Source organism: Lactuca saligna, chromosome 2 (genome assembly GCF_052625555.1).
Source record: "Lactuca saligna cultivar CGN05327 chromosome 2, ASM5262555v1, whole genome shotgun sequence".
NCBI classification, from domain to species: domain Eukaryota; kingdom Viridiplantae; phylum Streptophyta; class Magnoliopsida; order Asterales; family Asteraceae; genus Lactuca; species Lactuca saligna.
Genome location: NC_136418.1, coordinates 188,835,189 through 188,848,765, shown reverse-complemented (window position 1 = coordinate 188,848,765; position 13,577 = coordinate 188,835,189). Strand labels below are relative to the sequence as shown.

The 13,577-nt window shown below is 35.6% G+C and overlaps 2 protein-coding genes across 2 annotated transcripts; one reads left to right on the top strand and one right to left on the bottom strand.

The window, feature by feature from the left end:
• The first annotated feature begins 4,367 nt into the window (after positions 1-4,367).
• LOC145028550 (large ribosomal subunit protein eL24) lies at positions 4,368-6,087 on the top strand. The gene is made up of 5 exons (XM_078977245.1): positions 4,368-4,499; positions 5,206-5,281; positions 5,378-5,479; positions 5,573-5,721; positions 5,807-6,087. The coding sequence occupies exons 1-5, from the start codon at positions 4,489-4,491 to the stop codon at positions 5,955-5,957; spliced, it is 489 nt and encodes a 162-aa protein (XP_078833371.1). The 5' UTR covers positions 4,368-4,488; the 3' UTR covers positions 5,958-6,087.
• Positions 6,088-8,717: 2,630 nt separating this feature from the next.
• On the bottom strand, positions 8,718-11,141 carry LOC145028549 (protein IQ-DOMAIN 24-like). Its single transcript, XM_078977244.1, has 3 exons — positions 10,715-11,141; positions 9,488-9,688; positions 8,718-9,390 (listed from the first exon to the last, which is right to left on the bottom strand). The coding sequence occupies exons 1-3, from the start codon at positions 11,024-11,026 to the stop codon at positions 8,947-8,949; spliced, it is 957 nt and encodes a 318-aa protein (XP_078833370.1). The 5' UTR covers positions 11,027-11,141; the 3' UTR covers positions 8,718-8,946.
• Positions 11,142-13,577: the final 2,436 nt, after the last annotated feature.

Here is a 13,577-nt window from a genome sequence, read left to right as displayed (position 1 = left end):
ATGATCAAGTTAGGAGATTTTTACCTCTTAAAGGTTACTAGCAAGGTGAGAATCCCATATCCAAAGTTCTTCCAAGCTCTAAAGTCCTTCCACCACATTCTTATTCTTCAAGAATACCACTAAAACACACAAATGAGCTCAAGGTGCACTTTCCGCAAATAGAGTTAGCTAGAGGGATGATTTTTAGGTGGAGGCTAATGAGGGTGAAGGTCTTGGGTCTATAAAGGGATTATAAAGGCTGAACAACGTACATACCACATACATGATGAGTACGCCCATCGTACACATGTGAACCTGGGTTCCTCATGCATGAGTACGCCGTGCGTACACCCCGAGTACACACGGTGTATGGACCAAGAATGCAACTTAAAGAGTTAAGGGTTAGAAACGAACCTTCTCGGAACGGGTGTTACAGGGATGTTAGTGATTAGGGTTTAGGCCCAAGCCCTATAGGGTTTAGATTAGGTCTCTTATGTATCCCTATTTATATGAGGTTTAACCTCATTATTTATTAATAAAAACAATATCAAACATTGATTGCTCACAGACAATAGGCAACTCCATCATCGTTTTCTCTCTATGCGATCAATGGCTTCAAGAGTTTAGGCCTTTAGTACACTAATTTACTATAAGGCTAGTAATTTTTTTGCTTATGTTTTGAATCGGTTATGACATCCCAAGTTTTAATAATCAATGAAAAACATTTTCTCCAGAAATATTTTTATGGGACCAATTCTACATTTATAAATACCACTCTGATGTAAAATAAGCATAAAGAACAAAGTTTTAAAGTAACCTTAAATTTGGGGATGTCATAGCCTCGACCTCTGCCAAATCTTTCGCTACGCCTGTGGCGACCACCGCCCTACCTCTACGACCTCCTACATCTCAACTGGAAGGATTGTGAACAAATTTATTGGCGAGTAGGGTAGACAATGAGGAGGTATTTGAGAATTGGGAAGTTCCATTTTTGCGTCGATCATGTTCGATCAAGCGTCGTTCTTCAATTTCTAGCATTGCATGGGTATGGACAAAGACGGAAGAGGTTTCGTGTGGCAAATTTGACTAACAATATATCCAAACTTAGGAGCCAATCCACTGACAGTGTAAATAACCAAGTTTTTTTTTTTTTTTTTCTGGTATTTCCGCATCAAGTTTTTCCAAGGAATTTGTATAGTTCTTATCTTTGTGAAATATACATCAACAATTGAATCACCCATGGTTATGAAACGAAGTTGGGTGTCTAATTGCATGGGTCGTGAATCTGCGTTTGACCGAAATGGGGTTTTAAGTTGAGTCCACAATCCTTACACATTGGATTTCTTCTTCAACGGCATTTGAAGCAACAGTGGAGATAACATGTTGTACATCCAACTCTTGACTATGGAGTCAATACGTTCCCATTCTTCCAGGTTGGAAGAGGTAGGGTCCTTCGGCGGTTTGAGATGATCTAAAACCATGAAACCACAACAATGAGTCTCAAATAGTTCCTTTAATACATCATAATTAATGCAATCATAGTCAATAACAAAAGGGATTGAGGCCTATATGTTTGAGATCCCATCGGGTTTCTCGGTAATGGGGATGCCTTTGCTTGTGTGTCTTGTCATGGTGTGCCAAACAAAGAATGGATAGGCAACATTAGGGTTAAGATGAGATGATGGAGATGATATATTTGGTATTACTGCTCTGATACCATGTTAACATGAATAAACTTGTGTGTCACCTCATCTCATTATTGAACCAATATAAATATTAATACACAAGATACACAAAACATGGACCGGGCTACATACATACAAAATACAAGAGAATTAGGCATAAATACATAATACAAATTTATGTACTAAATTACTAACAACTAGGGAAGGATCCATACTTTGCATAGGTCAAGCGGGGTTTTGTTTTTTGTTTTAATGGTAAACATAATGTAGCTATATGTGAAACTGGATTGCATTTAAAAGTAGATATTACAAAAATAGGAAAATAACCCCTTTAATGTTCATACAAGCAATTTTTGAAGAACAAATTCCAAAACAAATGAAACTATGATGAGTTTTGTTCTCCATATCTTTCAAATGACCTTCCACTCCTCTATCTTTTTGTCCTGAAATAAATATAATCGTCCATCCCAGAATCTCACTAGTGTTGTTTTCATGCAAATAGTCTTCATTATATGTGTAAGATGGAAGGGAAACTTGTACTGAAGTATGTCCAATAGAATGACGTAGAGGTATGGATGTGGATAAAGGGTGTTCGGGAGGAAATTCACACACAATAAGGTTCAAAACCTGTGAAATTTAACAAAATATAGAAAATAAGAATTCAAACTATGATTTAATTTATTTATTTATTTTAAATTTCTGATACAAAATTAGTTAAAATTCAAAGTACGTTGCTATTTCTTTACATTTATACCAAAAATTAAAAGACTTAAAATTTTAAAAAGAAAAGTTAGATGCAAGAAGTAGTAATGCAGTTGTGTTGATTTAACTGTTATTGCACTCTACTTTCATTTCTAGAGATAAAAAAAATTTAGCGGAAAAGTTGAAAGTATGATGCCAAAATTAAACAAGCATGATCAACAATGACATCAATCCACCTAAACTCACCATCGAAGAGGTGTCGATTAGTTAAAACTTTATTCACCATGTAGTAAGCCTTTTGTATAGGCATCCAATATGCTCAACTGCTCATTAATTTAGCTGCTAGAGACCAATCATGGCCGATGTAAATGCTCACCAAAACTTGGGTCTAAACACCATCTGTAAACAAATTTCTTCTATATTGTCAGATATATACAAAAGATTATCACCAATGCTAGAGAGAAATATTTTCTATCTTTCATTGGAGCAAGTAGCAGAATTATGCATAAGCCAACAATAAAAGAACTACCTGTGAAGGTTGAAGACCTATCAAAATGGAATCAGATGACTCAAGTGTTTACCATTTCTTTAGAAACTTAGACATATCTCTTCAAAAATAATATCATAATTTTTCTTTTTGAACCTCTCAACACCTTCCACAAAAGTTTTTATAGGGTGTGACTTCATATTGATGCATGAAGGTGAGGATGGTTACTAAATTTATCATAAAGGTAAAAGTTTTCATAGCATATGATGAATTTCGTAACTTAATTATTCATCCAAACATCGATATTCATCGCCTTTTATGATTTATATCAGAGTTTGCAGAATCAAATAGAACTTTTTTTTTCTTAATCTTAGTTGTTGTTGGATTCTACTACAGCTGATCAAATACTTCAGTCCTAAATGTATCTACACAAACCAAAGCTGGTTTCTAACCCTTTTTCTAGTTATCACATGCATATTTTTACAATTAATTTTGATGTTGCATTAAATAATCAAACCATTTCACTCAGATTTGGCTTGGTTAGACTTGTCAAAGACCTCACCTGATTGACAATTGCTTACATTCAGACATCGATAACCTTTATAATGCACAATACGATGGCTGAAATATAAAGTAAATTCAAATTTATAACAAAAACCCTTCAATAATTTTAAAGAAAAACCTTATGTAATAAGCCATAAAATAGTCATATATGCTTGGATCGATTATAATCACGAATACCAATAGATATTAAACTTTATCTTGAATTCGATAACGAAAGACTTCAACTCAAATTTGGGTCAGTAACAGTTTCCAAACAACTTACCTGATTGATAGTTGCATCCATCCGGACCTCCCTAACAATGATGCTTCATGCTTTCATCCGGTAACTCCAACCCATTTAAGGTTTTTTTCTGAATATATTTATGAAAACTCACTAAAAAAATTTATTATAGGGTTACTGTAATTAAAGCATCATCCCCATATCATTAGTACATTTAAATGCCGTCATTCCAACCATCTTCCCATGTTTTATGTTTAAGTACCTTCCCCTACAAGCTTCAAGACTCCTCCACATATAACTACAGTTTGATTCGATGAAAGAAGAGAATCAAATTTTCATTTACAAAAGTTAAAAAGATGAAATGAAGAGTACCTTGATTTTACCCTCGATGTAAGAGGCTTTATGTTTTGATTCAACATAACTGATAAACTGACCATAAACTGAAATAAAAAGGTTTTGATTAAAAATCGTTGGAAAAATCTCAAAATTGACCAGAAAAATTACACCACCGCTAGAGAGCTCACCTCTCCTCTTCTTTATTCCCATCACAACGTCTTCGGATTACCCCACTTTGCACTTGACTTTAAAAAACATTTATTGGTTCTTTATGTCACCTCCACCTAAATAAATAAATTAAGAAAAAAAAAAATCGCATAACAAGATAGAAACTCCGAAACACTAAACTGGAGGGACTAGAAATGTATGTTTTGTTTCGTGGAGTAGGGTATATGGCCTATTCAAAACCCTTTCTTATACTATACGACCAAATTGATGCTGTATAAGAACCAACCGAATTAGGGTCTCTAGGGTTTTATTTATCGAAGACAAAGAAGTTTGCTGCCGCCGCCGCCATGGTGTTAAAGTAAGATTCCTTCTATGCGTTAATTTGATTCATCCTAATTGCTCGTCGTCTGTATATGCAACTGTTAAGCGTTTGATGTGTTGATTTGAATGGAAGAACGTGACCAATCTCGCTAGTCGCTAGACATTTGGCTAACGTTCATTTCCCCAACAAGGTTCTTAGCCTTGTAAATGTGGTCATAGTTCATATTAGTGTTTTCAATCCATCCTATTCGAACAAAATATGCTCAAATTAAAGCTTGAAATCCGATCGTTGCAGCACTCAGCTATACTCTATTATTCTGAAGATTTAATGATTTATGCGTTTCATGGATTTTTTTCACGGAATCTAACGAATTTGTTTCATGTTCATATGGATACAGTTTTTGTTCAATTCACATGAGCATTACACTTTTATAAGTGCTCATTGCATCAGCGGATGATAAATGTTATCTACGATTAACTATACGGTTTGATGTTATAGCGATAGAAACATCCGTCAAGTCTCTCTACTCACACGTTCTTGCTTCTTCACGAGTGTTACAGTGTTTATGAAAATATCGGATTATACGTTTTTGTTAAGATTTTAATCGTGATTGCTATATCTCCAATCGTTTAATCTGAATCTATTTGATTTATGAAAGTCATTATTATCCGTATATTTTTATTTTCCTAAGGGATTTTTTTGGGCTGTTTTAGAATTTAACCTTGTCTATCTGTAACAATAGGACTGAGCTCTGCAGATTCAGTGGCCAGAAGATTTATCCTGGAAGGGGTATTAGATTCATTCGATCAGACTCTCAGGTATGGAATTAGTTTAAAACAATGTGTGCTTTAGCTTTTATATATCTTTATCTTTAACTTGTTTACTGCAACTAATTTGCATGTTTTCAATTTTAGGTCTTTTTGTTTGCAAATTCCAAATGCAAGAGGTATTTCCATAATAAACTGAAGCCCTCAAAGCTCACATGGACAGCCATGTACCGGAAGCAACATAAGAAGGTGAGAAATCCCATCAATCAACAATAATGATTCTCACTGTATTTTGATAAAATTACTAATTTGCCCTTTCTTAAAAAAAAAAAAAACTAACAGGACATTGCTCAAGAAGCTGTGAAGAAGAGGCGTCGTGCCACAAAGAAGCCATACTCCAGGGCTATTGTGGGAGCCACATTGGAAGTCATTCAGAAGAAAAGAAGTGAGAAACCCGAAGTTCGTGATGCTGCTAGGGAGGCAGCTCTTCGGTAAGATAGCTTTTTCTTTTTGTGACATTAATTGTTTTACCAATTTGGCATAACTAAATCGGTTGTTATTTGTATATGAATGAAGTGAAATCAAGGAGAGGATCAAGAAGACTAAAGATGAGAAGAAGGCAAAGAAAGCAGAGGTAGTATCGAAGCAAAAGACACAAGGAAAGAGTGGAAATGTGGCTAAAGGAGGGAAGGGACCTAAGCTTGGAGGTGGTGGTGGGAAACGTTGAAGTTTCCTATTTGGTACTTGTGTTTTTTTACATGCTAGGAGAGAACTTTTGAATGGTTGTTACTTTTTATGTCAATTCCATCGAGACATTTACAATTTTCAATATGAAAACAATATCGACTTTTGAACCACACTCCATGCATTTGGTATGAGACGGAAACTGATATCAATTGTGTTAATGGTACAAACTGCATTTGGTATGAGACTGAAACACCATGAGTACAAATACATCACATGTTTATGCAGCTCCCTAACATAGGGACCTTTTCCCTCTTTTGTTTAATGAGCTTCATGGGTTAGACACTTAATTTGGACAACTATATAGTATATACGGTTCCATTTTTTTTAATCTCTAAACAAAATGACTTTGTGGGTTAAGCAAAACCCCAGTCTTACAAAAATAGGGTAAGGGGGAGGTAAGTTAGTGGGCTTCTGTTAAAGATTTAATGCCTGATTTTCTTTGAAGATAAGCATAATAAAATTAAACGTCAATCCACAAGATTAATAGGAAAATAAATGAATAATTCAATAAATAGTAATACGGTGAGGGATGACGGCTATTAGGGTGGATGGAATTGTTCCCGTCTAACCTGTTGAAGCCGCCAAACCAAAGGTGGAGGGAGTCCGTGATCTTGCTGAACCCGCTGAAGCTGGATCATCCCTCTCAACCCGGCTTCCCCTTTTTCCTTCTTTGCTTCCAACCTCCTGTTTCTTGAACCCGCAAACCCTTCTCTTTCTTTCTTGCTCTCCTCCCGCCGATCTCTCTCATCCTTCCTGGTCAACCCTGCTCAACCCCTCCATTGCTAAATCCACTATGATTCCGTCCACCCTTAGGGAATTTTTTTTCAAATACTTGGGCTGATAATAAAGAATGTTAGTGGCAGCCTGGTAGGTAGGGGTGGCAATTGATGACATGACACAAAAAAAATACAAAACACGAAACAAAATTAGGACGAAACTGAAATTTGAGTTATGTTCGTGTCAAAGTATAAAATACATGACGTGTTTGTGTTCAAAATTCGACGCAAAATTGACACGATTTAGCATTTACCAGTCATGTTTTTCGTGTTTGTCGTGTTTATCGTGTTATGTATGATTAAGTATTAATTAAACAAATTAATTGTTATATTATATCATCTTTTTCGTGTCGTGTTGTATTTGTTGTTTTTAAATCGGTTCGTTTTGGTGTTAGTTGAAAAAGACACGATATCATGTCGTGTCGTGTTCGTATTACAAAAAACTTTGTTGTGTCGTGTCGTGTCAGACAAAAACATGACACGATGGTCCGATTTGCCACCCCTAGTGGTAGGAATGGGCAAACTGGCTGTATTCACATTGATTTAGTAAACCAAAACAATAAAACATGGGGCTGGCAAAACACTTCTAACAAATACAACATACGCCAAGTGATGAAGCATACAATGAGTGAGGAAGTAAAGAATATAGCCAATATACTCATACGAATACAAACGAACATCACAAGACTTAGAAGGCATGCAAAATACCAAGCTAACATGCAAAGAAGCACAATCAAATGTCACCCTGAAGAGGGCCAAATGAACAAACAAAAAAAAATGCAAGAATTAGCAATAATGTTGCAGAAGACATTTGCCACAAGCTAGAAATGGGTACTAACACATACAAACAGAAAATAAAAAAGAAACAATGGTCGGACTCAAATCTAGTAGCCCTCCCAAAATGTAAAAAATGCAATAAAAAAAACAGAATGATAATAATACTTAAATACCAACTATTTTACCACCCTAATTCTAAGCATTCACACTCTTTTATAAGGTCATGTCATCGAAAAAATCAACTCTTTAAGTCTTACATTACATTATCTTCCCACTTTCTACATGGTATATCTCTCCTCTCACCCGTGCAATTGAGACACTATCCATTTTGACATTTTCCTATTTTCCTATTTGTCTTTTTGTTTTTTTTTTTTTTTTTTTTTTTTTTTCAAATCTCATGTTAAAATTTGTCGGAATGTTAAGGAAAAATGAGCCATTTAGACTGTTTATTTGGTCTCCAGCTTAATGGGAAGAATGAAAAGAAAAATCCTTTAGAATCTTAGAGCATGCATTTCCTGTTGCCTACCTACCCTATATGCCACTTTATACACATCCAATCACATTTTTAGTGATGATAAAGAATGATGAAGATGGTGAGTTTAAGGGTGGTTATTGGTAGTTGGTTGTTGGTGATTGTGGTTGTGGATACGGTGGTGGTATTGGCAGTGGACTGTATAACCGTGGCCGCTCTGTTATCTACTTGCTCTGAGTTTGTCAACAACGAGACAAAATACCCGTATTTAGGGTCCAGCTGTTGCAAAGCCATGACTACTCTTGGTTATTTTGCTTACAATGACATTGATAGACACGCTTTATGCTTTTGCTTCATTGGTGTTATCAATGCTACCTACACCCCAGACGAAGCTAATGCCTTTTGTACTTTACCTGGTTTTTGTGGTGTCTCGCTTGGCTTTCTCACTGATCCCACCACCGAATGCGGCTAGTAAGAGCTTCGCATTCACTTTCTGTTTGGTCACTACTAGCATTTTACTTCATTGATTTAACCATGTAGGTTACTTCATAGAATTTACTTTATACCTTTTAATTTGGTTGTAATACATGTAATTCATTTTATAGTCATTTTCTTTGTTAATGTAATTACATACATATATTAAAAGTACATATAATAAGACCTTTTAAACCTTTGTTCGTTACACAAGACAATACCAGATGGAGCGACACATATGTTACATGACTTCAATTTCCCTCGTAGTCAAAAAAAAAATTACAATTTTTGTCCCATTGACATTAGTTTCATTCAGAGTCAAACATCAAAATCAATGCAACATGTTTGTAATACCGTGTCTACACAAGCCATAACACAATTCGTTTTTGCAATCACACAAATAACCTTGAAAATGTTAACTATACAAAACCACACGACGCCATTTTTGGTTGATCAAAGATCCGCCAAACCTACCTTCGAAAACCCCTCTCAGACTGAGTATCTGAGTAATCCCAATGCCTCCTTTGCCTCGGAGCACTGATTGACCGGATCCGAACCCTCGCCTGAGATGACTCTGTGTTAGCCATGTAGTTAGGGTGACTCGGGTACTCCCCAAATAGGCTCCGTGGGTACTCACCACTATGAGCCGGAGTAAACGGACTCCTACTTTGGCTTTTATACCCACTTCCACGTGTTTTCTCTGTTCCCCAACTTGAATCGGTTAACCGAGATTTACTAGGTTTTTTTGGGGTTGTAATCTTCCTTGGCTTCCAAGTATCCACTTCAAGAATCTTGTCGCTTTTATCATCATGTTTGCTTGTCCATGAAGTATCCTCCATCCAATTGTCTAACCAATATGGTCCGCTATGATGGAATCGTGGTTCACCTTTGATGTAAGACATCGAGTTGGATCGCTGTGTATGTTTTGTAATGGAATCCATAAGAACACACTCGAATTATACAAGAAGATAAAATGGTTATGAATTAGGGTTTTTTCTTATTTTTACTTACGGGATGGTGGGACCGGAAGGATTTGACGGTTGAATGTGGTGAAGCCGATGAGTGGGCTCGGTTGGCACAGGCTTGAGCCTGAAGCCGAGCCATGGCTTGCATTCTTCGAAGCATGTCTGCGCTTTGTTTCCGTATGATGTGACCACGTACAAGCGCCTGAAGCTTCACTAATCCTTTAAGTGCCCTCAATGCTCTCCTAGCCTACACATGTAACTCTTTCAGCATACTGTATACACATCAAGGTTATTTAATATTTATACATCAACGTTTCATCTTTTAATTGCATATAAATAAGAGGAAAAAAAAACCGTCGTCTTTCCTCCGGTCAATGCTTAAAAAAGACATTATGTTATTTCTATGTCTATTAAAACCATTATACTTTTTATTTTCGTTATATTATTGGTTCGCATATAACGTAAGAATATTGGTTGCATAGCTTACGTGGAACTATAATAAGTACATAAGAACATTTATTCAAATTATAAAACTTAGATAGAATAGTGACACAACTTCTGGAAATAGTGATTACAGTGTCTAGAAATTAACAATGTCATGTAATCAATTTGGTTACAAGTAGATTATGCAACAAACCTTTTGAACTGCGAAGCATTAATTTAATCAAAATTATAAAGTATAATGTTTTTAGTAGACACTGAATTAAGAAAAAGGTTTTAAACATCAGAGGATAATAAGTTGGTTTTCCTAAGCTTTTCCATATAATTAACTCAAACTGGTTACACATTTTATCACACGTACAACTAATAATATATTCACATAGATTTATAGTGATAGTGGAAATAAAACAATAAGCAAGTTGTATATAAAGCAAATAGATACTAAATATCAAATTGCAAATAAATAATAAGATCTACCGAAATTTATGTTTTAATATTTGTCAATATCAAAATAATATAAAAAGTGTTGAAATGATATTGGGATGGACAGATTTGATATAAAAAAAAGGGTCCAGTAGATAAAAAAAATATAAAAAAACGATTTTTAATGTTATAGGTGAAGATGCTATAAAAGATAAAGAAGTGAAGTTGATATCGGGAATAACAAGGGTCCAAAAGAGAAATATAAAAAGTCCGAGGGCGCTCTACCACCGATGAATGAAGTGGCGGGACCCAATGCGCAAAATCAATGAAGATTTGTTGGAGTAATTAAAAATTAATTTATATTTGGAATACAAGGGCACTTGGGTAAATTAACAGTTACGAAACGTACCAGGTAAGCCCGAAACGCCGATTGTATCTTCACGGCCGCCACTTCCCGGCGTCGCCCACCGACATAATACGCTCTGCTATTGCTACCACCGGCGCTTGTCAATCTCACAACCTCCGCAGCCGCATGTGCCGCCGCGAGCGCTGCCTCCGCCACAGCAGCGGTGGCAGCCGCAACTGCTATGGCGTGCTTGTTGTCATCGGATAGTTTGGGGTACAAACCGTGGTTTTCCGGCGCTTGTCTTTTGGAATCCGACTTACTTGAAGACTTTTTGGAGCCGAAAAGAGACCGGAGCCACCTGGTTGTCTTACCCATTTACCATCGCCGGCGTTTCCCAAATCTAATTTATAGTGAATTGAAGAAATTAAGAGAGAAAGCAAAGAAGAGGGGAGAAATGAGGCGGCTTTAAACGCGCACTTGGAACTTTGGGAGTGCGAAGTGAAGTATTTGGGCGGTAGTTCAAATTTCGGGGCCCATAATTTTTTTTAAAAAAGGAGTGAAGACTTTTGACAGATAGCTTGTCGGTCCACACGGCCTCAAACCTAACAAAAGTCTTTAAAAAAAATAAATAAATAAAATTCGTATTTGTTTCCTTGTAACCGACTGTAGAAACTATATAAAAACGTTATTATGCTTTGCAAAATAATAATTGGTTTTGAGTAGGTTATTAGATCAGACATAAAATCATTTTATGCTTTGCAAAATAATAATCATAAGATCCTATAAAAACAACATCATTATAAGTTTAAGAACGGAACATTTCAAAAGAAAACAGGTTTAAGTTTAAACTTTAAACACAAGAAGAACATTGTTTTGAAAGAACACTACTAAAATGAGTTAAATTTAAACTATAAATCTAGAAGTCAAAATTATGCATATAGGAACTATATAATTCGAGTGCCTTGTAAAGGGGTTAAAGAGAAACATGTAGGCTTGTAGCATAACTACTCATATCAAAATTACGTCATTTGAGAAGTACGTCACAATTAGGGTTTAAGCATTTTAACAATATTCAAACAATTTGAGAAGAATGTCATAATGTGTGTGTAATGAATTAAATTTCATAAACTATTTTTTTAAATGACGATAAACTTTATAGCAATAAACATAGCAAAATCATAGTATTTTAATGAGTAATTACATATCATAACAGCTAACTGGACACCTCGTGAAGCCTTGAGAATTTTAGCACCTCAAGTGTTGTGCCTCTAATGAATTACAAACACCAATAACAATTGGAGGAAGCAAGAGAGAGAGGAGAGATGAGAAATTCGGCTCTAGGACTTCTAGGGTTCAAGTGGCCGAATTCTCGTGCCTTAGGGGTTCTTATATAGGTGTAGGAATTCGGGTTTCAATCGTTATCCTTATCTGGTTACTTAGCCACCAAGCAGCCCGTAAGCTAATTCTAAAATCTCATTATGGATGAATTCTTAAGACCTTATCCTTAAAATTCGTCCACCTTATCATTTAGGGTTTCGTTGCCTAACCTTGTAACTATCACATAATTACAATTTAGTCCCCTTAGTTCAATTAACTTCTTTTAATCACAAAATTAATTCAATTCTTGACCAATGTTAATTAAACAAATATGATTTCTCTTTTAATACATATTAATAAACCATAATAACCTCTTTCTCTATTATTCCTCCAGTCAAGTTGCTTTGGTGAAGGAAACCTAAAAGGACCATGCACAACCGGGTCAAGTACAAACCAAATGTAGTTATGGACTTAGACACTAATCCAACAGTCTCCCACTTGGATAAGTCTAATAACTACAAATGCATATGCAACTTCTGGATCCGATTAGCAATCGCAGTTCTCAAAACTCTTGATCTTATCAATAACCTTTCCTTAAGATATGAGATCGTATAATCCTCTATTCTAAATATCATGTAGACAATTACATTGAACATAGTCATACTTATTGTCTAGCAGTTTGTTTCTCGATCTCAGATTCGTTTGGCATAGAACTTAATCAAACACATCAATTCAGTCCTGACCGGGCCCGACACATAAGTCAAATCAAATCATCGAGGGGTCTTGATATCACTTTTATCCTCATAGGATAAAAGGAGCATATAAACTTCGACTTATATACACTTACTATTCACTAATCAAATCATACACATAAATGTGTTTTATAACATCAAGCTACTGATGTGTTTACGCATTATCAACGCATAACCAATTAGTAAACAATAAACCATATATCTAGGTTTTAAGGCCATATGATATTATCGTCTTGCGATCACTCGTGATAAATTCTATGAAGTGATCCCAACAAGCGTGGGTTTATTCCAATGCTCAAACATTTGCTCAAATCTAATTAATAAGCACTCATGAATGTCTAATACACTTTAGACAATCTACACACCAATTTATGACAATCTTCATTCATATCTACTTCCAACATACGAACGATTGTGGACCGTTCGAATAATTTTATTATCCAGGAAGCCAAAACATGCAAAATGAAACAATAGGTAAACAATTAACATAAGACAATAACTTTACTCATAAATAATACTCATTTATTTATTCATCAAATGTCAATTACATTTATCTATTACTCATTTCCAAATAATCTAATCTAAACTAATATCGTCCTTCAGCCCAATGCTCCTAGCGTGCTGCATGTACTTAACCCTACTCAATCCCTTCGTAAGCGGATCTGTTGGGTTAACCTCTGACGACACCCTCTTCACTACGAGGAGTCTTTCTTCTACCTGATGTCGAATGAAATGATATTTTCTGTCGATATGTCTACTATGATCCCTCGGTTCCTTGGTTAAGGCAACCGCTCCTTCATTATCATAAAAAATTTCCATGGGCTCTTGTTTGGCTGGCACAACTCCAAGGTCTCCAA